At 37.2% G+C, this 26463-nt stretch overlaps 7 protein-coding genes across 7 annotated transcripts; 6 read left to right on the top strand and 1 right to left on the bottom strand.

Moving 5' to 3' along the window:
- Positions 1-268: 268 nt before the first annotated feature.
- On the top strand, positions 269-2215 carry PHYBLDRAFT_170787 (hypothetical protein; the record flags this gene model as incomplete). Its single annotated transcript, XM_018436429.1, has 1 exon — positions 269-2215. One exon carries the CDS (start codon positions 269-271, stop codon positions 2213-2215), a length of 1947 nt encoding a protein of 648 aa, XP_018289462.1.
- A 1754-nt stretch (positions 2216-3969) lies between these two features.
- On the top strand, positions 3970-6631 carry PHYBLDRAFT_147915 (hypothetical protein; the record flags this gene model as incomplete). Its single annotated transcript, XM_018431975.1, has 2 exons — positions 3970-5770; positions 6441-6631. The coding sequence occupies 2 exons, from the start codon at positions 3970-3972 to the stop codon at positions 6629-6631; spliced, it is 1992 nt and encodes a 663-aa protein (XP_018289461.1).
- A 129-nt stretch (positions 6632-6760) lies between these two features.
- On the top strand, positions 6761-7429 carry PHYBLDRAFT_147914 (hypothetical protein; the record flags this gene model as incomplete). Its single annotated transcript, XM_018431974.1, has 3 exons — positions 6761-6845; positions 6915-7178; positions 7251-7429. 3 exons carry the CDS (start codon positions 6761-6763, stop codon positions 7427-7429), a joined length of 528 nt encoding a protein of 175 aa, XP_018289460.1.
- Positions 7430-9804: 2375 nt separating this feature from the next.
- On the top strand, positions 9805-11979 carry PHYBLDRAFT_147913 (hypothetical protein; the record flags this gene model as incomplete). The annotated part of the gene is made up of 6 exons (XM_018431973.1): positions 9805-9847; positions 9916-9991; positions 10178-10389; positions 10455-10969; positions 11056-11605; positions 11657-11979. 6 exons carry the CDS (start codon positions 9805-9807, stop codon positions 11977-11979), a joined length of 1719 nt encoding a protein of 572 aa, XP_018289459.1.
- A 2075-nt stretch (positions 11980-14054) lies between these two features.
- PHYBLDRAFT_114493 (hypothetical protein) lies at positions 14055-16009 on the top strand (the record flags this gene model as incomplete). Its single annotated transcript, XM_018428397.1, has 7 exons — positions 14055-14231; positions 14304-14544; positions 14655-14691; positions 14763-14861; positions 14936-15591; positions 15654-15768; positions 15841-16009. The coding sequence occupies 7 exons, from the start codon at positions 14055-14057 to the stop codon at positions 16007-16009; spliced, it is 1494 nt and encodes a 497-aa protein (XP_018289458.1).
- Positions 16010-16582: 573 nt separating this feature from the next.
- PHYBLDRAFT_147911 (hypothetical protein) lies at positions 16583-18510 on the bottom strand (the record flags this gene model as incomplete). Its single annotated transcript, XM_018431972.1, has 3 exons — positions 16583-17271; positions 17411-17719; positions 18468-18510. The coding sequence occupies 3 exons, from the start codon at positions 18508-18510 to the stop codon at positions 16583-16585; spliced, it is 1041 nt and encodes a 346-aa protein (XP_018289457.1).
- A 519-nt stretch (positions 18511-19029) lies between these two features.
- Positions 19030-24246, top strand: PHYBLDRAFT_187792 (hypothetical protein; the record flags this gene model as incomplete). The annotated part of the gene is made up of 2 exons (XM_018439424.1): positions 19030-21193; positions 21279-24246. The coding sequence occupies 2 exons, from the start codon at positions 19030-19032 to the stop codon at positions 23981-23983; spliced, it is 4869 nt and encodes a 1622-aa protein (XP_018289482.1). The 3' UTR covers positions 23984-24246.
- Positions 24247-26463: the final 2217 nt, after the last annotated feature.

Here is a 26463-nt window from a genome sequence, read left to right as displayed (position 1 = left end):
ATGAACTTGAAAAAAGTTAAAGAAGTACATGTCAAACAAGTTATTTTAAAATAAATAAAAATATACAAAAACCAGTATTATTTATAACGGTTAATGATATATCCGCATAAATGAACATCCCCTTAAAATTTGATCCCAAAACTTCCCTTATCAAATGCAGGTGTATTGCTTCTTTTCATATTGGGCTATCATGTGCATATGTCCTTACAGCTATGGCTTACGTCACATAACAACAAACTAACCTTTGACAACCAAGAAAAAGGTCTCCATGAGCTCTGTTAGGAATCTCAAAACGACATTCGCTTTTTTTCTCTTTTCTCTCATCATTATGCAAGCATCTCAATTGCCATTTGAAATCATAGCATGTATCGCAAGATTTCTCACGGTCAAGCAAAAGTTATCATGTATTACAGTCTGTCAAGCATGGAGAACACCTTTTGAAGAATCGCTGTGGGACACAATCGTTGTTGGATCCAGAGCTAGACTAGAAAGTATCTGCGACTTGACCGATATACAGCACAATGTGTACCGAAAGAATGGCCACCTTGTCAGAGTTCTCAAGCTTATGATTCTTCTCCGAGATGATCAGTTGAGAATTGTTCAAGAGTGCTTTTGTAGCCTGAAACAGCTCAATACTATCGGAAGATCCTTGACAAAATCAAGCCTTGAAGCCGAAGTAGATTGGAGCTACTGGAGTTCGCTGACATGTCTAATAATTCAAATAGATGATCTAAAAATCCAAATTCCGGTAGAAAAACTCCTTGAAATCCTATCCTTTCTACCGTGTCTTAAGCATCTTGATTATTTCAAACCTATCTGGTCGCCTAATCCAATATACACTCTACAAGACTTTGAGGCACTTCACAATTACCTGCCACAACTAAAGCGTCTCTCAGTCTCTGCAAATTTCGCCGAGTTTACGCCAAACGATATTACATACATCACACAAAACACGTTTCATGTTAAGCATCTGGCTGAGCTATTTATTGACAGTTGCCAGGTAGACCTCCGGTGGCTATATTATTTTGCTCGAAAATACCCAAACCTGAATACCATAAAATGGAGAAATAGTGATTGGAAGGTCCCGACTACGATATTTAAAGAGGAAGCAGCTGTGATGATATCAAGACTCCCGTGTATGTTTCCTCACATTAAGACCGTGTTGAATATGAATGCCCTCCCCAAGGAATGGGTCAAAACCGTCTTCTGGGATCCCCTGTCTCGATCAGGCGCATTGCTAAATTATATGCGTCATGGGCTGTACAGAGAACACAATACTACAGATAAAGCACAATTGTGCTCTAGCGAAAGCATGCGCTCTTGCTTGAAATCTATCGAGTCTCTCTACGTTGAGGCGGAATCTTTTTTTTCAGATCCGTGTTCGATTCCAATGGCATTTGATTTCTGTCGTAGTCTAGTCAACCTAGATATCGATATCCACGGAAGCCCTATTGCAATTGACCTTTTATTGGACAGGTGTGATTCACTAAAGAAGCTAAAGCTTATAGTTAGCTCTGTTACTACAGCGTCAGATATACACAGTCATCCAAACATACACGGACTACAGAGCATTGAATTCGAGAAGGCAACAATTAGTGCCATCGTATTACATTATATCTCATTTCGCTGTATTTATCTCAAGTGCATGCGAATGAATACAATCAAAGTATTCGGTAAATTTTCTCATGACACCAAAAGTCTTCTTATTGATATGTCCTATACTCGATTCAACCTATTGCAACTCAACAATGTTATGTTTTACGCATCGAGCAGCGGGATATGCGACTCTGGAAATGCCATCAACATACTACAGCTTGTTCGCCCAAATCTTGCACTCCAACCCATAAAAACACATGACTTGAGTATGATATTACCAAGAGGAGGCCTGTTGACGATGTTGCTCGAATTACGATGGTTCCACATCTATAAAATATGCAAATTTTACTACAATATGGTGAAGCTACGAATATTTGGAACCGAAGAGTCTCAGGACAGCAAGACTAGTTTCGAATCGTATCACCATGTTAACAAGCTGCGTGTTGGCCACAGGGAAGTAACTAGCTATGCATGTAACCAAGACTATTCAAATGGATCAGTAAAAGATATCAACCGAGGTTATGCTTCACTGAGATGTGGCTATGTGAAGAAGTATGATATGGGTAATTTAGATAATTGCGAAAAACTTACATTAGAAAACAGCTGTAAGACGATGTAGTTATTTGCTTTTTTTCTATTACTTGTATTCACTGGGATGCATTTTCAATATGCATTTTTTTTTGTTAACTGTACTGTACTTTATTTTGGTTTGTTTCTTTCATAATTAAGTATGTTATACTTATTTCATCTTATCACACCAGGCATTCAAATTCATTAAATCACACATTTCATTTCTTCTTCTTTTATTATTATTGAAGCTATTTTATAAACCCTTGGGTATAATTTCACAAGCCTTCATTATGAGCACTTTTTTGTTAACATGTGAGAATGTTTCATTATAAAACAAGTATTTCGCTAAAGTATTCAGTACCTCATTAATATCAATATGTTCTACAATTCGCGAGGATTTATTGCGACTGGCACGCGACATAACGGAAGGAAGTTACGTCAAAGTAAAAAGGTAAGATCCCTGTGTGTAAAACATGCTTATAGGTTTATTCTCATATCAAAAGTTGATAGATTTGACAGCCGCTTGAATAACTTGGATTCATTTTCTGTTTTGCAAGGGTTTAGACTCAGTACATATCTTTTACCTAAAAGTAATCAATGAAGATATCAGTATCAAGAATCTTACTGTTTTCAAACCTGGATTAGTTACAAGGTCCCACACTTTTGAGTAAAACTCTAGATATTCCAAATACAGAACAAAGGCTCTTGGACTTTGAGATAGAAGTTGCGAGCTCTTTGGATACCCGCCTGTGCACTGAACAATCCATGACTTTGGTTGTCTATTTTGTCTAATGTCCTGCTGCCAGTGTTCCTGTTCTTAAACTGACACCCCTGTGAGAAAAGTTACGGCAGTTTTTTATTATATTTACCTAGACCTCTCATGTACGACATCTGGAATAATGGCACCGGCTAGTCCTTTTATATATATATATAAGCGATAATTATTCATTATAGGTATCTTACCCAAGTTTGACACTTGTCTCTTTATCAGACTATATATATATATAATAAGTTATTTTTTCTTTTAGGAGACTGGTACGGAAATGGTAGTAAGTAATTTAAACCAAAAGTATGAAAAGCCGAAAAATATGGCTAAACGAAAGAAAGACAATGGGAGTTAATGTACAAAAATACACGTCCCTCTTGAGCTACTGTTATCACTTTTGTGAGACAAGACAGGCCATTCTGTGCACGTTTTGGCTGAGCACATAAGAGGAGTAGAGTACAATGACGTTTAATTAGTCAAAAGACTATACTACAACTCGGGACTTGAGTAATAAGATAAAAGCTTAAAGCCCCGGTGTCCGGACCTGGCCCACAGATTCAGGCAGCGGTATTACCACAAAAAAAAGCTTACATATAGCAAAATCGACCGCTTCAATATGTTACACTATCCTGATTTGTTTATCTGAAATATAAGCATACAATTGGACTCAAAGAAATCTAGATTGAATGATTTACTGAGGGTATAGATTAAGAGAATGTCAAATAACAGTTTTATTCTTTTTTTTTTATAATCATCAAGTCCTGTGGGAACCTTGTAACTCATGTTTCTGTTTAGATTTAAAGCAATGTGCTTCTTATTTTAGATGTACCTTTTGTATACCTTGTCTTCCACAGTTCGATATATTTAGGTACTGTGTTCCCTTCCAATATGCCTGGACCATTACCGGATTCCCCTTTTGTGTATTGTACACAAAACTACCTTCTTTTGGCTGCTTAGATTTTCACTGAATAGATATACTTGAAAGTCTTGTTGGCTGCTTTAAAAAAAACTAAATCTCTTCTATTTGACATCTCATCATGTTGGCATCAGGATTACCTTTCGAAATCATTACCTACATTTCCGGCTTTCTTTCTACCAAAGACAGGATCAGCTGTACATTTATTTGCAAGGCATGGCGAACACCAATGCAGGAATCATTATGGTGTAAAGTACATGTTGGCAATGCAAAGAAACTGAATGACATTTGCGATATATCAATCTACCGGCAAAACATTTATCGGCAACATGGCCAAAGGGTCCGGACACTCAGTCTAAAACCATACCTCAGAGTCACTAGTGAACAATTAAATATTATTCAACAAAACTTTCAGAACATAAGACATCTGCACCTTCCAGAAAAAAGCCTTGATATTATCCATTACAAGTCAGTGGCAGATTGGAGTTGCTGGAAATCTCTAGTCCATCTTGAGGTGTCTACACTAGGATTTGGATTTGCTGACGAAGCCAAAGAATTTCTTCAAATGTTATCTTGCTTACCCAGTCTACGACATTTGTCTTACATGAAGGAGTTCCGAAGAAGAAAGACGCTCTACGGATTGGATGATTTCGAAACTCTTCATACTCATTTACCACAGCTTGAACATCTCTCAATCACCATGGATCTCGATGTATTTTCTGACCAAGACTTGATGCTTATCGCAAACGTTGTACCGGCAAGCAATATTAAAGTCATAAAATTCTTTATTGACAACATGGATCTTCGGTGGCTATGCTATTTCGCTCGAAAGTACATTAATGTACACACCCTTGAATGGAATAATTATGCAAGACCAACTAGAACTGAGATATTCCGAGAAGAGGCTGTATCAATGTTTGCATCACTCCCTTGTACATTTCAACACCTCAGATCTATCAATATGAGCGGTACATCAGAAACAGAATGGACACACATTACTTTTTGGGAACTTTTATCTCAACTCAACGTACCCATAAAGCACATAACTTATGGGCTGCTTGGAAACCATATGGAAGAGCTGTCAGAAAAGATCATCAGCAAATGTATGATTTCATGTGCAAAAACCCTCGAGACGTTTTCAATTTCAAGCAACATTGGATTTTCTGATCCTTGTACGATTCCGATGGCGTTTGATGTTTGCCTTTGTTTGGTCGATCTAAACATCTATGTTTACTCGAGTCCCATTGCATTGGATATTTTATTGGATCATTGTGTAGTCCTCAAGCGACTAAGACTGGCAGCAAATAACTTGTCAATAAGTAGACGTGCATTAGAGTACCCAGCAATGCACGGTATACGATTAATTGAATTCATTCGCACCAAAACAAATGCCGACGTTTTCAGTTATATATCCTTTCGATGCAGAAATCTGAATTATATGCGTCTTGATGACATGAAGATATCTGGACCTTTTTCTCGAGACACGGGAAACCTTTGCCTCGACATGCCATTTACACATTTCGATATCCTTCAGCTCAATAATGTACAATTTTTTGGGTCTGAAGATAGTGTTTGTAACGCAGATACATCAATTCACTTTATGGCCCTTGTTCAACTAGAAAGCATCTTACAATCGAGCACTATTCTTGAACCCAGTATACAGTTATCCGACAGTGATCACCTAATGTCTACGGCTGATTCACTCTGGTTCTATATGGATTTTTACCAAGAAGGTTCAGAAGAAGGGTTCCAACTAAGAGTATTAAACAAAGACGAGATCAAGATTGTCCGGGAATATTTCATGTCCTTTCAAGAAAATAACAAGGTTTTGGAATCCAAAAATGGGTATAGAAAATTTGATAAGGATGCTTGGAAACTTGATTTGTACCAAGGGCATGCTACTCTGCGCTGTGAATATGTAGGTAAATATGTTATCAACAACTTTAAGCTGAGTGATAGCATTTTATGGGATAAATCCTATGATGCGTTAACATAATACTATATGCATATATATATATATCAATTGTTTTTGCAACCTTATGAATAAGACTCTTTGTCATATGCCAAGCACAATAATATGTTTATGAATGATTCAATAATAAATTTTTTTATAAAAAAAAACATCTCGGTGTAAACACAGATGTGTATCAAGAAAGGCGCTCTATATTCTGAGATCACCGATTTACTCTTTCTGCTATAATCTGCTGTGAGTGCTATCCCTTGGGGTGGACAGACTAAAAGTTCAAAAAAAAAAGCAAAACTTGAAGTCATATTATTGGACTAGAGTTTTAATTAAATTTGGCCTTTTGTTGAACTTTTAGTCCGTCCACACCAACTTTTACCAGTAAAACTGTAAAAACAAAATTTCGCATATGAAGGTTGTTACAGATCTTGCCTTTTTCTTCGGTTTTCTAAAAAAAAAAAAACGTTTCCCTTTGTGACACGTAAAAAATAATTGGACATTTCCTACAAAAAAAAACTAGGCTTTTTAATCATGTAAACTTCATATATAACGCCAAAAAGATAGCCCATTCACGGAAAAGTCTTTTATTATCCATATATTTATAATGCAAGGGTCTAATTTACCCTTAGAAATTCTTATTTATATTGCCAAGTTTTCCTCTACGGAAGCAAGATTGCAATCCTCACTTGTTTGTAAATCCTGGCGTATACCATTTCAAGATTCCCTCTGGGATACCGTTGACATTAGCTGTCAACACAGACTAGAATATGTCTGCAATCTATCTGGAAATGAAAACTCTATATTCGAGGACAATGGCTAACGCGTGCAAGAACTCAACATCGGAATGGATATCGATGTAAATGGAGTGTGTCTTTATGAACTCCAACAACTTTTCTCAAATATAAAAAGGCTGAATACTCCACAAAACATTTTATGTTACCGTTTAATAATGCCGTTTGATGATTTTGTTGATAACGATGTTCCTGAAGGCGAAAACAATGCTGCCGATTTGAGGTTTCTGCGTTATGCTGCCAGTAGAGAAGAGGAAATAGACTGGCATCTGTGAGAAAATCTTGATGAATTGATTATTAAAATGACTAAAGAGGATCTCGATATTGAGCTGGGCGACCTTATTATGGCAATTTCTTTTCTTCCTTGCCTAAGGAAGCTATCTTGCCTTACCACAGGGCCTGTCTTTCAAAGGGCATATACGCTAGAGGACATTGAAACAATACATAGCTACCTGCCACATTTGGAACATCTATCACTTACAATAAGCATCGACCCTCTTTCAGAGCGTGATATTGTTGAAATCCAAAAAATTAAGCCAGCAGAAAAAATGAAATCATTTGCGATAGCCACAGACTGTCCTGACGCTTCTTGGATGCATTATTTCTCTCGGAAGTATCCAAATCTCGATACACTAGGATGATATACAGGCGGTAAAGGAGAACGACTAGTAGATGAACCTGAAAAACCGACCACACCTCCTGTTATACTTCCTGGAGCGCTATCATCTTTGAGAAATGTCACCATATCCTCCACTCCAAAGGAAGAAACATCACCGTATTCATTACGTAAATTACTTGCCAAACATGACTTGAAATTGAAAATATAGACTTTTGTGACAGAAGTCAAAGTTGCAGTCATAAGTCACTGTCATATTTGGATCCCACTATATAATCACTAAGGAACACATTTCAATAAACCCAATCCTCTTTCTGATAAAATATCAAAAGCACTACCCGTAACTGTTAGACAGAATTCTCACTAAACTTAATCCCCGTCATTGATCCATAAGATCGTAACTTAACCAATCTCTAATATACTCAAGTGCACTACGCCAAAAAGGGCAAAAGAGAGACGTCCGGTATCATGATCGATACACTCTGTTTTCAATGAAAGCTACGTAAAAAACGACAACCACCACGATCATCTCTTCCTAAATGACTCAGTAAATATACAATGTCTACCAATGCATAATGCTATTGAATAAACAGCCCCATTTTGAAAGACTCTTGAATCGTCTGTTATTCTTGCAGGATGAAGAAACTACTACTTTTTTTACTGCGCCAAATATTACTTTGATTTGTTCTCCTGTTGTCTAGTTATACCTTGTCTCATGCCTTTCTCGTATACAATTTAACAAATTTTTGGATAGCCACCCAACATTAAAGATAGTGATACTGAAAACAGAACACGTCGTCTTAAGCACAGATGCATATAAAAAGATAGAAAAACATGGATTGAAATTATTTAGTCTGCGCGGAACTGTGATAAAATCTGATTTATCACTATGACAACAGAAAGGGTCACTATTGGGGTCACTTTAGGGGTTACTTTAGGGGCCCTTTTTCGTTTTGACCCCTTTTTTAACCCTTTACTTTTATGGAATAATATGTATCTCCGCTCTCAAGGATGTAAAGTTTTATTCACATATGTTTTCTACGTTTTATAATTTCAGGTTTATTGAATAAAACATAATAAGATTCTTTAGTACACTTAAGAATCACTAACAATTTTTGTAGAAAAGTTCATTTAATGTGTGTTTACTTGTAAATGTTTGGTGTCTACAGATAGAAAAGATTAATTAAAGATGAAACAAAGGCCAGAATGAACTTACCCAATGGAATACATTTTTATCTGTCCACACCATTTTTATAAAAGCTCAAATTTTGTTCAAAAGCTTAAAAAAATTAAGTTCACATAATACGGGCTCTTCTATCAAGCATGGTCTTACTACCAATTCAATTAGCAAAGGAAGAAGACTAGCAGATTAGAGTTGGTTGCCTTTTTCTCGTCTTTTTTTTTAAAAAAATAAAATAAAATAAAAACTGTAATCCGACAATACGGCTTAGACTTTGGAATTTGTTTTATCTTTGACCAATCTTTTTTCGATCTGTTCACACAAAGTGCATAAACTTAACTCGGGGCCGTCATTATAATAATGTTTTATTGGGTCATTTATATAGTTTTTCTAGAGATTTAATTTCTGCCCATAGTCTCATCCAAAGTATAATTGTCATTCGATCTTCCAAAAAAGAATACTTCCGTATTCAAGCTATAATAACTCGTGTCAAGCAGGCGAACTTAATAATAATAATAATAATATTTTTTATGTATAGATGAGATGTACAGTTCAGTAGGCTGGGTGGCAATACGAATTTGTATTCCTCTAAAGAGGAGAAATACATATGAGCATTACATTTATGTCATTTCATTTTTATACTTAAATTATAATATCAAAATATGAAATAGTCACTATTATGAGCTACTGATAGAAAGGTATTTTCCTTTTAAAATTATAAAGTATAAAAAAAAAACATAAAGGTAACATTCATATCCATTTCTCTTCTTTAGCGGAATTCACATTTGTATTGCCACCCAGTCTATTGGATTGTAAGTAAGGTTTTGTAAAACAAAGAAATACATCCTAACAAAAAAGGACTTTGATTCCTATGAAATGATCATACATTATACCAAGTTGGTATGTTCTCCTTTATTACACTTTATCTATTTTTAATTTGCCAAATAATATTACTACTTGTGATTGTTAGCCAATTCATTAAAGACTTGATTTGTGTGTGTGTGTAAACCATAGTTTGATATAGAATAGATGTTGTTTGGCTCGTGTAATATTTGAGCTTTAAAAATGAATATTTTGCTATTTCTCATCTTTTCCTTATGAGTGTTTTGTACTTTTGTCTAATGAAGGAGCAGCACATAAGACATGCTATATGTATCAAAGGGAAGACTTGTATGCCTCGATTATATAATAGATTTAAAGAACTTGCCTGACTTGAATAAAATCAATAAAGTATTCACTATTCGGTAAGGTGTCACAAGTAAATAATATCGAGTTTTTGTACAACCACACAAGAGATTATTCTAAGAACTACAAATAAATAAAAAAAGTTTAAATTTTATCTCGTAACCTCTTTTTATTTCTTTATTTTCATTTTTTTTTGTCATATTCAATATATAATTTTAACAATGGAGAGTACACTAAAAGTCTATAGTATTATCGTTGGAATAGGTAATAGTAATAATAACCTTATCAAAGGAGTAGAACTTACCAGCATAAGCTTAAAATACGCTTATTAGACTTTGGAACTACTTTTTCAGGCTACCAAATAGCGAGTTTAAAGGATGATGAAGCGGAAGAGTATGAATACCCTATGTAAGATATTAGATATTGTGCTTAAATATGCATATCAGGTCTTATTTGATAATGTAGAATACACAAGTGAATCAATATTACATATCCAAAATATTATAGGCCAATATATACTTCAAACGAAACCAGTATTGGAATTGTGTATTTTAAATACAATGCATTTATTTTAATATTCTTTTGTATACATAGAGAGGATGACGAACCTTGGATCTATAAAGAAGCCCCATCCACAATGTTTTATAAAAAAGAATACAAGGAACTTCTTCAATATGGAGAAGATGCCAATGATGAAGTCCGTCTTAATCCCGACTCAGGATATTACGTGACAAGAGTCAAACTATGGCTGGACAGAACTATCAAAGACCATCTACCCTTACCGCACAATCTAACCCCAGTAGAAGGTAAAACTTAAAGACAAAAATGACCGCACATATAATGCAAAGTGGACATTAATATTGTAATCTAGTTATTGGTGATTACTTGAGAGAAATGTACAAAGACATATGCAAAAATGTACCTAAAGAGTACCCAGCATGTATAGACTCTTCCGAGTACAGATATTGTATGACAGTCCCAACTATATGGTCTGAAGAATCAAAGGGTATCATGAGAGAGGCTGCAATATTGGCTGGTATCATCACAAAATATGATGAGCCCGGAAGATTATTGATTGTTGATGAAGCTGTTGCTGCTGCCTTGCACGCTGAATACGAGTCCCCTGAATTAGTACTCGAAAATGGTGATTGTTACATGATATGTGATGCTGGTGGCGGAACTGTAGATATTGCTGTATTTGAACGAGACAACTCATCGGGAGTAAATGGCTTAAAAGAACTTACCATGGGAACTGGTAGTTCTTGTGGATCCAGCTTTGTGGATGCTCAGTTTGAAACTATGCTGAGAGAAAAGGTTTCTAAATATCCCGGAATCAATGACTGGGATATATATATTACTACATATACTTTTAAAGAAGGTTTAAAGGTAAACTAGAATGAATACAATATATTGAGTCTAAGAGAGGGTTATTGAGTATAATTATAAAACATTATTCTTGTCATGTTTTCTAGGAATTATTTGGTGGTGATGACAACGAAAATATAGTCGAAGCTTTGGATGAAATTAATCGTGAACTTATTACGAATCATCCAGAAATTGACGAGGAGTTGTTTACATTGGACGATATCCGCAAAACATTCGAGCCAGTAGTAGATGAAGTACTTCATGTAATTGAAAAACAATTTTCGCAACTAGGAGACAGAGAAGTGGATGTAATGTTTATTACTGGAGGATTCGGGCAATCGCCATATCTTCAAGAACGAATCCAAAATACTTTTGATGATCGAGTCAAGACTTTCAAGGTTATTGAAGAATCATATTTGGCAGTAATGAAAGGAGCAGCCTTATTCGGTCAACATCCACGCAAAGTTACTCAACGTATTTTACGCCGTACATACGGAATCAAGATCTGTTCACCTATTGATGAGACTGAAAATGACACCAATACAAAATCGAGCAAAAATAGATTTTATATGTGTATTCGTAAGGGAGACCCAGTCAAAGAAGACACATGGGTTACAAGAAAGATCATCTGGAAAAAGAATGTTGTCCCAATTATATGTAAGTTTGTTCAATAGTGTGTACGTATAAACTAAGTGTGATAATTGATAGCTATGTATGCATACGACGGTGATGAGCCAATTCCAGAGTATCCTACTGCTAAAGAAATTGATTTAGTGGCTATCTTCGATACCAAGTTTCCAATCGATGATAGAAAGGAGGTTAACTATGAAATATTGGTCATGAGAATGCGCTTTGGTTTGGATAAAATTGACATCAAAGTAAATATCGCAGGCAGAGACTTCGAATATGTTACAGTTTGGGATGTTACTGGAGAAAAGACGACCCAGCTTTACAGCGAGCCCTTTCCACCACCAAATGTCAAAGTACGAAAGTTTTGGCTACTAGACACAATAGTAAAGCATCTTCCTTAATTTTTCTTTTGAACATATGCACATATTGCCTTTTTACAATTAAAATACATTTTTTCCGGAAATTATTGGTGCAAAACTAAAGATAAAATTTGGTGCCATTTTCTACCATTTCTCTGCTTAAACCATCTTTTTTGGTGCGTTTGGTGAATTCCATTTTTGCACCAAATAGTTTTTTATTTTTGAACCAATAATTTCCGGAAAAAGTGTACGGTAGGAGATTGCTATAAACCCATGTTCTCTCTACTCTACAGAATAAAGAAACACAATTGCACTAAAATTCTATTGGCAGATATGACTGTGTGTTGTATCAAAAGAAGATATAAATTCAGATTGAAGATATATGAAGATTATACGGTTTGCTTGACCCTTCAACCCTTTTTTTTTAAAAAAAAATCAAGCAATCAGTTTATTATCTATTTGGTACCCGAGATGGTTTCTTGAATTACAGGCAAGAGCTTTCTTTTCAAAATTGGTCCATAACATTAAAATAGAATTGAAGAATCCTAAGCTTTTTAAGTATTTGACAATATCTAAGAAATCGGTTAGTTTTTGGCAGAACTAACAAGTAGTTTCAACTACTCCCACTTTTTCATAGAATGATATATATACTTCAATGGTAGTTCAGTTTGTGCCAAACAGACATTCAAACATATTCGATTTATTATGAGCAGAACCTCGCGATCTTGCTGGTAGTGCTTATCCCAAGGTAAGAGCTATAGGTTCTGTGGTATACAGACCACAGTCGAGTGAAATACAAACTCAACAACCGAACTCTAATTCCTTCTTGCTAATGAACCTGCAAGCTAACACTGTTTGGAACTGTTACACACCATGCACACGTACAATAAACTCCTATACAGTGTAAACCAGTCATTATATAACCATGATTTGAACTACAAAGGATTTGAATAGTAATAGATGTAATTCATTATTTTTACCCTCTAACAAAATAACATTACAGCATCTAAGTTTCCAATTATTAAAATAATAGCCCATAAAACAAATTACGAATACCCCTAGTATTACCACTGCATATTTTTTAACAATAATATATACTCCAGTAAATGCACCAGGCTTTATATATATATATATGTAATCTTCAGTACGATGTTTCAAAATATACACTTAGTGTTTTATATAATGACATTAGGTAGCTTTATCACTATCACTATCACTATATCAAAAAGAAAAGTGAGAGTCAACAGGAGATGGACTGAGAAGCTCCAGAAAATATTATTACATCGCAATTGTCATTATATCAAGCCTTTATGACCTGCATTTCACCCTGCTTAATTAAATGTTCTCAGACTATAAACCTTCATGCGTTTGTAAGTCTCCTCGTTGAGTCATAGTCGGCTTTCTAGCTATTATTTAATATATATATATAAGAGATAATGACAACATGTATAGGTATTTATTCATACTTATCAAAATCCCGTGACGTTTTTTTTACTGTTGCACTTGCAAAATGTTACTGTTAACTTAAACGAAGTGTAAGTGCTGGGTTAAGATTTAGCCTTAATGCTCGAGTATATTTTTAGGAATAAGTATGGGTTATCTATTTCCCTGTGTCTTTCTTTCTGCTGAGACAAACTTTTAGGAAATATGCTTAATAAGGACACAACAGATCAACACCCTATTGATATTTAGTTCAAAAACGCTGCGCACTCTAGTATAAAATATACTAGATTACCAAGCTTAAAAGTTGCAGCTGTAAATGTGTATATATAAGGCACCATTTGTTTAATTAATATTGATTTTTATAGGAGTATTGATCTTGTATACAGCCCATAGTATAAATCAACTCTCCACAAGAGTTAATATTGTTTGTCTATACTGTACATCTATGCAATTATTGCTAGTATACAACCTAGTAAAGAATTCTTATATCTTAAAGAATGAGCGAATCTAGTAAAGGTAAAGAGCAGAGCATGTTATTCAAGAAAGGGATCAGATAAAATAAGACTGTAGGCTATGATGAAAGTTCTACTAATACATCAAAATTATATTTCTATGCTCCGGTAGTGTCTATTGCTACGTTTTCTGATACTATTATTCAACTAGATAATAGTATAATGTGCTCAGATGCTGGTTCTATCCAGACGAAAGAAGGGCTTGATGAAATACAGAAGCCATATTCAGCCTTTTCACCTGGACGAATATTACTTATTGTGTTTATCTCCTCCGCTGCCGGTATGCTTTCTCCATTATCGGCAAACATCTACTTTCCTGCATTGAACGATATTAAAACGGTAAATGAAGCTTTAAATATTAATGTACTGATAATATATAAGAAAAGCACAAAAATATTAATTTTTTTAAAGGACTTTGGAATAAAATCAGAGCTTGTCAATTTGACAGTTACACTCTACATGGTCTGTCAGGGTATATCCCCAGCCTTTTGGGGATCTCTAGCTGATGTCTGGGGAAGACGCCCTGTATATATAATGACTCTTGTTATATATCTCGGTGCGTGTGCTGGACTTGCAGAATCCAAAACCTATTGGTTACTATTGGTACTACGAATGTTACAGGCATTTGGATCAAGTTCTGTTGTTGCAATTGGTGAGTTATATTCCACTTCTTGGCACTTATCTATTGCTTTACATACAGAAGTAGGCATTATTAAAAGTGACAATTATTACCTACATCATTCTAAAAATCATTGAACTCAGGTGCTGGTGTAATATCAGATATCTCTGACTCTGCTAGGTATCTATAGACATTTCCTTTTCTTCAGTTTCTGATATTGACAGATATACATGATTAACCATGAGCTATAGACGTGGGACCTATTTTGGCATCTACTCTACTGGACAGTTCATGGCACCGGTAATAGGACCAGTAATAGGCGGAATTGTATCAGAAACAATATCATGGAGGTAATTATAATGAAGGGTATAATATGCATTGAATCACTTCAAATTCTAAGTTTATTCTACATATTCTTAATTAGGTTTAATTTTTGGATTTTGTTTATCATCGGAGCTATCGTTTTTTCCCTTATCCTCTTCTTAATCCCCGAGACTCTTCGTGCATTAGTAGGGGATGGATCTGGCTATGCAAATCCCACCCCAATCCAATGGTTAAACCACCACCGCCATAAAAAAGCTGCACAAGGCAAATACGAGGACCAGTCCATTTCAAATATCAAAAGCACAAGCCAGTTCCGAACAATCCCTAATTTCACCTTACCATTTCATTACCTCCTTGAAGTCGATGTTTTCCTAGCCTTACTCTACAATGCCTTGCACTACTCAGTATTGTATTGCTTTCTTACGTCGACACCATCTATTTTTAAAGAATATTATGGTCTCAGTGAAATACAAGTTGGTCTTTGTTTCCTTTGTCAAGGTATTGGCTCTCTTATTGGGTCATTATCAAATGGAAAACTTCTCGATCGTGATTTCCGATATCTTTGTCAGAAACTTGGACTATTGGCCGAGAAAGATCCAGTTACAGGCAGCATTTCAACTGCCTTTCCAATTTATTACGTTCGACTTCGTATGCTGTGGATATATGCAGGTCTCACTCAGACTGTAACTATTATCTACGGCTGGTGTATTCATATCAACGCTCCGTTGGGCGCAATTCTATTTCTTCAGTTCATTGGTAACTAACCATGACTTTACAGGTCTAGAAACTGACCTTGATATAAACATTACAATCAATAGTTGGAATCTCAGTTACCAGTATTATGACCACGTTCCAAACTCTCTTGGTTGATCTGTTTCCTGGTAAAGGTGCTTCCATTACTGCCTCAAACAATCTTGTGCGATGCATACTTGGGTAACTTTCTCTTATAATTAAAATAAACTGCATCACAAAATTATATATTAATATTTGGTTTTTTTTTATTAGTGCGATTGCCACCGTTGCAATTGATCCAGGGATCCAAGGAATTGGTACCGGATGGATGTTTACTATTCTTGGACTTATTCTTGTGGTCTCGAACACCATTGTTATCATTCTTATCCGATATGGTTCGCGGTGGAGAAAGCTGCGCTTCAAGAAAACTACAACCTTATAGCCTACATTATAACATACATCACTGCGAAGGTTGTCTTTCTGAAAATATGTTACAAAATGTAAGTTTTTGAGTGACATGATAATTGTATTATATAGTTTTTCATAAGTTGGTTCTATAAACCGTATATTTATGTTAAATCAGAGCAGTCCTCCTTAATTCCGAAAGTATAATGATCAATACGTTGAAGTATAATTCTTATAAAAAATCCAACGCGTCAACCTCAACCAAAATATAGGTTCGTTTTTAAAACACCGTTTTATGCCACGTTTGTTTTAAAAGTGAGAGCCTAATGAATAAGATATAATAACAGAACTTCTAAATACGAAACATTCTATTGAGACAAAATATGCTCTATTGGACAATTCAATAAAACAAATAAAATTGAGTTGAGTTGGATTCTACAAATAAACTGCTTTTAATCGACACGATTGTGCAGATAAACCGTGATATCTATATACGCAAGACTAAGGCGATACTTCTTGTACTAGATCTCGAATCGTTTTTTAGGGCGTTTTTTTTTTTTTGAAAAATATTTTTTATTTCAAAAAATAGATATACGTATAAATGTGGGAATTAATAATAATTTCTTTTAGGTAAAGGAGCTGCGAGTTTTTTGCTGACGTTTCTTATAGTTTTGTAGTCTACTATTGCAACTGTCATGAGAATCCGATGTACAGGCAGGATGCTTTGGAAATCTGCCTTGTAGAATTCATCTTGCAACAACTCGACTCCTTCCAATTCTCTTGTTTTGTCAGAGGTGGTTTTAAACCATTTAACAAATGCAAATACATGCTGGCTACTTTGGGGATGTCTGTATGTTAGAGAAGAAACAGTTGGCTTAAAGTTGTGAACAAAAAGGTACTGAATCTCTCCAACATACGCATGTTCCGACCCAGTTCGTTCAGTGAAGTATGCTTGTACATATGATCCTCGGCCATTTGTGCCAATGCACCCTTTGTAGGTCTGACCAAGAAGATCAACAGACTTCACCGTTTCGATCCAGTCATTGACGAAAGGTGAGTCATCAATTATATCTTTGCAGCTTGAGATCCGAGAATTCTTGTATGCAGCTTGGTAGTATCCTACAAGACAGTCGTATTCATGTTTTGGCATAAATGACAAAGGTCTTGTTTTTAATGGCAAGGCGGATGGTGGCAGGGGCTCGTTTCCACGAATTGTCATTGAAAGACTTCGTGAAGCTTCAAGAAATCCGAGAACGAAGAAGCCATTTTGAGAAATCAAATCCGAAATAACCAACAGAGCTCGTTCCAGCTAATCGGAATACTTGACGATTAAATTTATGACATGCGTTTGTACTCATATGAGACGTGAATCCATATAATTTCCTTGCAGCAGGGATGTCACAGGGAGCCGTGAAGAGGGCAGGTCAAGTAGTGGTACCATTTGGACATTGGTGGGTCTTGATTGTATTGTCCATGTACAACTCCTTAAACTCGTGTACCAGATGCTTGAGGTAATGATTGATATCTGATGTACTTACTCCTTTTAGACCAGGTGTTAGCCCAAGGAGTATATCAATGCCTTTCTTGAATCTTTCACTGCGAGAAAGATTGTTGATTGCAAGGTAAAATGCGCCGCAGGAGTATGTTGCATTGTTGAATGATTGAATCCAATCGATGTTCAAAGTGAGAATGAGAGATCGTTCAATATCAACAAAAGGAATTTCATCCACATCACACCATCGTATGTCTCAAGCAAAGTATTCTCCATTTTCGGATCACTGTTCCGGAAATTGATCTCATTTTCGAAAGTACTTTTTTTTGTGTATTGTTTATTGGAAAGCAAATCAATATTTTCGAAAGTACTGTTTTTCACTAATTATTCGCCAACTTTGAATAAATTTTTTCACACATTTCTTCCAATTAAATTCACACATTTGAATTTTTATTTTACACAAAATTATAAGGATAATCTCACCGAATTTATCAAAGAATCTACGAAAAAAAAGTCAAGAAGTTCAATAATTAAGGTTAATATGTCATTCTATGGCTTCTTTTTCCTCACTCTAGTGTTAAAGAACCACTTTTTTCAATAATCTTAAAATAATTTTATATGAAAATAAAATCCAAGCGTGCAAAAATTTACTTACCGATGTGCGAATAATAAGTGAAAATATAGTAAATGTTCACAAACTAAAAGAATTGTGGTTAGCAAAAACCAAGAATGTTTATTCAATAGAAAGCAGTATAATGACAAAGATGATTTTTATTAGATCAGTCGATATTAAAACTTAAGATTCAGATACTCACAATATCTGGTGAGATTTGGAGAGCTTTACTTTCTTTAAATGATGATAATGATAACAGTAATAATAATGGCAATGTCAAGTACAATAGTAATAAAGTAAAATTATGTCAGAATAGACTATGTTCTAGACACACATATTTTTGATCATGGGGCAATGAGACAATTGGGATTTTACACAAATAGGCTATACCTCCTGATAATTCCAGGCAACATGTCAGATAATTATATTTCATAACGTGTGCATATATATATGCTATACAGTGTTACTGGTGTCATAATACATATCACTTGTATGTAGCTGATTTTAATAAGAATTTTCTCAAGTCTATATTGATGAATTTTTATTTAACCAGACCAACTTCATCGTCAATAAAAACGACATTTATAATAAGTGGGCTGATGAAATCAGAAATCAGGGCATCAAGGCATGTGGGAACGGCTTGGCCCTAATAGTATCTCTATATATATAAAGCGTCATTATCTTTATAGACGCTCGGCAATAATAATAAAATAGGCTGAAATCCTGAACTATAAACTAAAAAAGTTTCTTATTATTATTATTATTACTTTTTACTTGCTTTCAACTGCCCCGAAACTCCAAGCTCTTTCCTTTTCCTTTTTCAAATTTACGGTCACAGCACACTAACCCTCTATCTCTGTGCTAAGTGCCCAAGAACAGTTGGTTTTACTTGTGTCTTACAAACCATAAGAAAGAAAGAAAAAACGAAAAGAAAGACATTCTTTCCACCCACATGTCTCTGTCGAACAAGCAGCCTGCTTCTGTATCGAATCGCTGGCTTAGCAATCTTATTCGACCACGGGCATCTTCTTTCTCTGTGGAATCCTGTTTTAATCTGACCGATGTCGACCCTTCTACACCTCTCGATGCACGCCCGGCCCTACCTCTCTTGTCGAATTCTCAACCACTTCAAGTGCGTTGCAGACACCTAAAGGCTCTATCAGAGCTCTGTAAAAATTATAAGTTCTCTCACCTTGAAAATATATTTTTCGCAGTTCAAGATATTCTTGAAGTCCCTATACCCAGGGATGCACGCCACACAGTGTTTGAGTTCATGTTGGCCTGCATTCATGGTCAATATGATGACCTAGGCATGGCGCGTGTTACATTTTATAGTGCTCTCAAGAGTCGCGACCATTGGGAGGATTTTGTCGACATGTACAATGTCCTGTATGCTTTATGCAAAGGAGGTCGAGACATCTCTGGGTTTGAGAAAAATATCGCCAAACTCCTCATGACCTGGATCGACATGGCCCTCTCAAGAGCACCAGACCAATCACCAAAAGCCGTTCCTATTGACTATCTTAGTGACATTCTCCACCTTCTGACCCTCACAGGAAAATTCAACTTTGCGATGTTTGAAGAAACTGAGGTGGCCGATATGATAAAAGCCGTACGAGCAGCCTTCCAACTGTCCCATCACCCAAAAGATATACAAGCCTGTTTAACATTTGCAGACGTTGTGGTACGTTACCGGTTTGTGCCATTTGAGGCCCTCAAGACATTTTTGGAAATCCTATGCGAGTCTATAGTTTTGCCAGAAGAAGTACTCCCAACCGGTTCACTCTCTGTCTGGTCCATTTTCATGAACCTTTTACGATCTCACTGCGCTCACAGCTCAATCCTGACGCTCTGCAAGTTCCTTGATAGTCCAGCTAATCCAGTAATTGCCCAAGGTGCTATGCAACTTCTCAGTGAAGCTGCTTGGGGACAGAAATCTAAGACAGGGGCAGAAACATATATGGTCTCAGATACGGTTTTACTCATGTATCTAAGAAGAGCTACTCTCCAGCAAAATGGAGTAATGTGTGCTTCTGTATTGAACTGTCTTGTATCCCTGGTAGAGAACCCCGAAAACAAACTGGGCTTGCTCGACTGGGATGTTATTTGGGATTGCATCGATAATTGCACGGAATATGTCCTTAAGCTCGACAGTCCACTCAAAGATATGTTTGAATATCCTGTCGTGGATGAAAAGGCAGATAGACTGGATCCTATTTATCAATTTGTACGCTTCATCACTCGAATTCACAGCCAATTCACCACCAAAAAATACCTCGGTCCAGTTGCACGCTTTATGAAAACATTATATACTATCCGACACGTTATTTCAGAGAATCTAGCTAGCATTCTATTGACATACTATGAAACCGAACATGTTTTGCTACCATCTGCCGAGAATTGGCTCTCCCTCCTTCTTGATGTTATCAAAACCTTTCTCGTACCTGTCACAGTTTCACACATCATACGTGAACGCACACTCGTGATTGTTAGACATGTTTATGAATCCGCAAGGGATTTTTATCCCGAAGAAATGTACACCAAGGTGATAATCCCAATGATGACCAAGATGGCCCACGAGCCAGATACAGAGATTCGTCAAGGGGTTGTTGATATTTTGGTAGATGCTATTCACGATTGTCGTGATAAAACTTGTTTTGATACAATGTTAGAGCTCTTGGACGAATGTGCTCGGTGCAAGTGCTTTCGAGAACCCAAAACACAAATCCAATCTCTCAAGGAAGAGGCAACAATGGCCGGCTTGCGACGCTCTCATAGCCAATCACAGCCTACCTCTCATCGACTACACTCTCCATTGATGACTCTTCCCAGAAGCACGTCGGTTTCTCCTGCAGTTAGTCCAATGATTCCTTCTAGCAAACAAGAACATTCTGCGTGTATGGGACTTTCGGCCATGAATGGTCTCATTACAATATTTGAACGCCTTTTGTACGGTGAGAGTACGGCATGCGCAAAGGTTTTTAAGGTGATTACAGAATCAGCGAATAGCAACGATGATGTGATGTGTCCTTCAGGTGGCGTCAAGATTATTGCATTAGATTTACTCCTCCGTCTTCGATGCCCTCCAAATCATAGAATATATGTGATACAAGAAGGTAAGCTAGCTGTAGAAGAAAATGGATAGGAGAGCAACAAAGAAAGCAATACATACCTACAATAGGATTGATTCAATATTTTTAGATGATCTCAACGATCCTACCACTGCTACAATGCGTAGAGAGCGAGAGAGGCGTAAGCCAGAAGATAAATCCGCAGGACTTTTAGGCCCTGCTGTGACCCTGACTCCAGTGAAAAAACAACCTAGCCCAACCGTTTTGTCTTATTTTGACGAACATACTGATCCCAGTAGCGGTACTTCCCTCCCACTTGATGAAGCACTCAAGGCCTACATCAAGATTATCTCACAAAGTTCTGATTGGGATACTGTTCTCTTTGTTCTTAAACGACTTCCTATCCAGCTGTCAAACAAGCATCTTTTCTGCGGTGCCACTCTTCAGATACACAAGCTAAGGAGAGCTGTTGTCAAATGGATAAACACTCGAAAATTCCTTGAGAATGTGAGCACCTTACCACCGACCGTCAAACGCAATGACCTCAACCGCTATGCTTATGACATATTGACAATGTTGATATCCTATCGTCGTGTATTCAGTAAACAGGATCAGGATGAAATTGTTTATGCCTTCTACATAGGAATAACTCATGTCACAGCATCAACAAAACCATGTATCAACGCTCTCAACCTGTGCTGCCATGAACTCCCTCTATCGATAGCCAAGATGATCAATGAAATACTCCAGAAAATGTCCCAGATAATTTCTGTCAGCAGTGTATCTGTGCATATTCTCGAATTCCTGTCTGCATTGGCAAGACTTCCAAATTTATATTCCAACTTTACGAGCGATATGTATAAACCCGTGTTTGCTATTGCCCTCAATTATCTTCAATATTCCCACACAGTTACCCAGTCCCAATCAGCGACCTCCACACCAACCAGTTCACCTATGATTGGATCGCCACTTCCAGGCAGTTCACCGTCTACTCCTCTTCAATCCAAAGAACCTCAACAACATCAGAGTGCCATGGCTCAATATGTACTTATCATGGCTTATCTGGTTATCACAATCTGGTTCACAGCAATGCCTCTCAGAGAACGGCGTAAACATGTGCCCTTTATTATCCAACGCTTGTTAGGTGGAAATCCACTCGGACGCCCGATTGACGAACAAACTTTTACTTGCATTGACATGCTTTCTCGTTTCAGCTTCTCTGATATCAGCCTTTCACCTACAAAATCACTTGTCTCAAAAGTTCTGATAGGAGAAACCTCTGGGACGAAGAATAGCCGAACATGGGTCTATGGTCATACGCTTCTAACTCTCAAGACAGCCAAGGTCATAGGTTGGGTAGAAGTAACCATCCGCCGACCATCGGGAACATTTTCTATGATGTGTAATATTGAAAACAAGATAAAAACGGACCAGGTTGACTACAAAACTTTACCTGCTCTCTTGATGATGCAATGTCAGCCAGATATTGAAGCAAGACCTCTTGATGATGGATGGAAACCAAAGTCTGACGAAGATGCTTTAGGAATTACTTTTGAAGATACACGAGATGATGACCAGAAAACGACCGTGACTCAGCCACATTCACGGCGCCAATCTGAACAAGCTAACGCAAGTTATTCTTTGCCTCTATCTCGATCTGGAAGTGCATCAATGACTCCTGTACAAGGTCCTGAAGTTACAGTTACCAGCCCAGATCTTTCTTACAGACGAGGTTCTCTCTCTCAAAAGCTCCCTACGGATAGCATGACTACAGGTCCTAGGGCAATACAAGGAGAACAAGACCCTTTCGCAATTCGATCCGAAGTGGAAGAAAGAAGAGGATTGATGATTAAGGAAATCATGTCTGATCCTCAAAATTCGGCCCATCCAGGGAATAATATTAGAAAAGCAGACCAATTGCTTGACCCTGGTTTGCTTTACCTTCAACTATATAATTATCCAGATATCACTCGCCTTGTCGAGGCACCCCCTCCATTACCTGATGACGATGCTACCTTGCGTACACTGGCTACGCTTGATCGTATACCTGTGGTTGATTTTCACAAGATTGGAGTACTGTATGTAGGACCTGGACAGAATCACGAGGTCGAGATTTTGGCAAATACTATCGGGTCTCCAGACTACATCAAATTTCTCCACGGATTGGGTACAATTGAACGTCTCCGTGGTAATACAGGCAATACGGGTGGATTGGACCGTGAGATGGATATCGATGGTAGACACGCATACTTTTGGAAGGATGATGTAACTGAGATGATCTTCCACGTGGCAACAATGATGCCTACCAATCTTGAACGAGATCCTCAATGTAGTGCAAAGAAGCGACATATCGGAAACGATTATGTGTCAATTGTTTACAATGATTCTGGGGCTGACTATGCATTTAATACGCTTCCCGGACAGTTTAACTTTGTGAACATTGTTGTCTCGCCACACTCTATATCGACCGAGACCATGGCAACACAAGCCCTGTGGGGTGCCGAGAATTCATTCTTCAGGGTGGAACTACAGCGAAGGCCGGACATGCCGGATATTGGACCGATTACCGAACCAAAATTGATTTCGGCTCATTCACTTCCCGGATTTGTTCGACAAGTGGCCTTACACGCTAATATTTTTGCTCAGGTGCAATCTGGAGCCAACGGAAAGCGGGAGTATGTTGCTCATTGGCGAGAACGACTGAGACACATTAGGCGTGTAAGAGACAGGGCAACTGGTAACACATCTGCGCCAACAACACCTCTGGCTAATGCAACAAAACCAAAGGAAGGAATTAGTCTGGAAGCCCTGCTGGATTTTACACGCTACACTTAGGCAACAACAATAACAACAATAACAACAACAACAACAACAACAACAAAAACGTTTTGCCTTATTTACCCATTATTTCTCCCTCCCTTCTTATCTCACCCCTTTCTCTCACACACTCCCTCTTAAATATCTTCTTCATGGAACTACACACTATGTATACGCCCTTCCTTTTTTGCATATACACTTGCATTTAACTATTCAATCATAATAATAACATATAGCAATAAATTGAAATGAAATGAAATAAATGGCTGACCGGCGTAAATAATTAGGTTTGTCTTTCATGCGTGCTAAAATATTTCGGCTGATTAGTCGACCCGAGGGTTGCACTACTGACCCATTGACACTTTGTAATGGGATGAATGTAACCAGGTCCAAGTTTTATTTTATTTTAATTTTATTTTTTTATTATACCTTTTTTTTCTATTGTATTCTATTTTATGAGCGGGACTGGCAAGCATTTAGAGTAAGTGAGCTCTGAGCTGATTTATACGTTTCTTATACTGCTTGTCTCTCAAAAAAAAACTCATTTCGAACAATAATGAACACAACACAAAGGTGCATTTACTTTCCTTTTTTTTTATTGCATGTCGAATGAGGAATCTCATTCCAATAGACTATCACTAAAATTTATGTTTCTGCAGTGACAACACTGAAACAGTCCCGAGCCCTCTTAATGTTCCTAGGCCAGCCCCACAACGTACTCTCTCCGAGATGTCTATCGGAAGACCTCTTGGAGATACTTCTGCAGTGGCAGAGATGATGTCTGTGTTTGAACTATCGCCGCTTGAACGATGGATTGGTGGTAAGACCAGTTGAATATTTGAAATACATAAAGCTAAGCGACAAAGAACAGGAACCAAAGAGCAAATAGATAAAGGGAAAAAAAGGGCTGTAAATAAAGAATTGCTTATTTACGCACAATGTGTATATTTATTTAACCCATTTCTTTATTAGAATTTCCGTGCTATCTTGTCCGCTTGGTAACATTACCTGGATTTCTTTTCTTGACCGAGAAACATGTCTGTTTTTACGCTGCATTACCTGGAAAAGATGTAAGGCTTGTAAAGCAAGCTAAAAAAAAGCTTAGAGATTATTCAAATTAGGGACTTTGTTTTGTTTATAAATGCTTTATACTTTTATTTAGGCTCAAAAAACAGGTTATTTGTCCAAGAAGAAGCATCGGACATCACCTCGATTGACGCGCTTTTATTTTGAGTTACGCAATCATGTGCTTTCATGGTATGAATCAGCCGAAAGTAAATACAGACCTCTGGGTACCATTCACCTTGAGCAAATCATCCAAGTTGAAGAATCTTCAACGAAACCACTTGGTATCATATTAGCAACAGACAGCCGAAGATTTGAATTACATGCTGACTCTGATGTATCACAGAAAGAATGGCAAGTGTTGTGCTAAAGAAACAGGTTTTTTTATTTTTTTATTTTTGGTATATATTTGATATGAGGTAATGATGATTGATTTCTATTAGGCTGGAAGAATTGCAAAGGGCTGTGTTTATGGCCAAGAATACCGGAAGCACAGTTCGAATTGTTATACCTTTGGCAAAGATTACTCAAATTGAGCAAGTCCAAGCCTTTGAATTTGTGGATTATCTGAATATCAAGTTTGCTGACCTAGACGAAATGGGCGATCAAAGTGATGAGGTTAGAACCAAGCAATCCTTGCCTAAAATTATGTTTAAGAAAAGCTTACCTATTTCCTGAGTCTAGTACTTTTTTGCGTTTTTTCCCAACATTAGCATTGTTGTGAGCACCCTACGCAATTTGTGGCAGGCCGAAAAGGGGATCCAACGATTTGAAATCAATGCTCCCAAAGAGGAAGATTTGGGCGATCTTGAGAGCGTTAATCCTGGAAATGGGTCAACACCTTCTTCTGTACTCGCTCTATTAGTGAGCGCCTTTACAAGTCCAATGACCTTGTTGCGGAGCCAATATTCTGATTTTTCAGCCGCAGATTTTTCTCTCTTCTCAGGTTCACCCCCCAAAAGTCTTGCCGTCGAGAGTGCTACTCCTTTTGCCTCAGACACGGCACAAACACGCTCCATTACACATGAGGTTCACAATACACTTTCAAAGCTACCACGTGCGGTTTCAGAAGCTATACATTCGGGACGGAAACATGACCCGCAATCTATAGCCAGCCCTCCAAACTTCTCTCAGCCTGAGGCTCCCTTGGCTGAATCCCTTCCGGACACTATACCCAAAGCTTCCACTTTGTCCCCTCGTCAATCTACCAAAAAATCCGGAAGATTTAGAAGTAGTTCAATAAACTCTATCCGTAACTTTGCTCTGAGGCCTTTTGGATTCAGCGACGAAAAAGATCCCGAAGAAGAAAAGAAACTTGCTCATCATCGCCACCGAGTTTCAGATCCCTCCCCAGGGATACTGATCCCTGATCCCAACAGTGCCCCAGAAGATATGACTGAACAGGTTGTAGCTCACCTGTATAAGAACAAATC

Source organism: Phycomyces blakesleeanus (assembly GCF_001638985.1).
Source record: "Phycomyces blakesleeanus NRRL 1555(-) unplaced genomic scaffold PHYBLscaffold_16, whole genome shotgun sequence".
NCBI lineage: Eukaryota > Fungi > Mucoromycota > Mucoromycetes > Mucorales > Phycomycetaceae > Phycomyces > Phycomyces blakesleeanus.
This window is presented reverse-complemented; position numbering and strand designations above follow the sequence as displayed.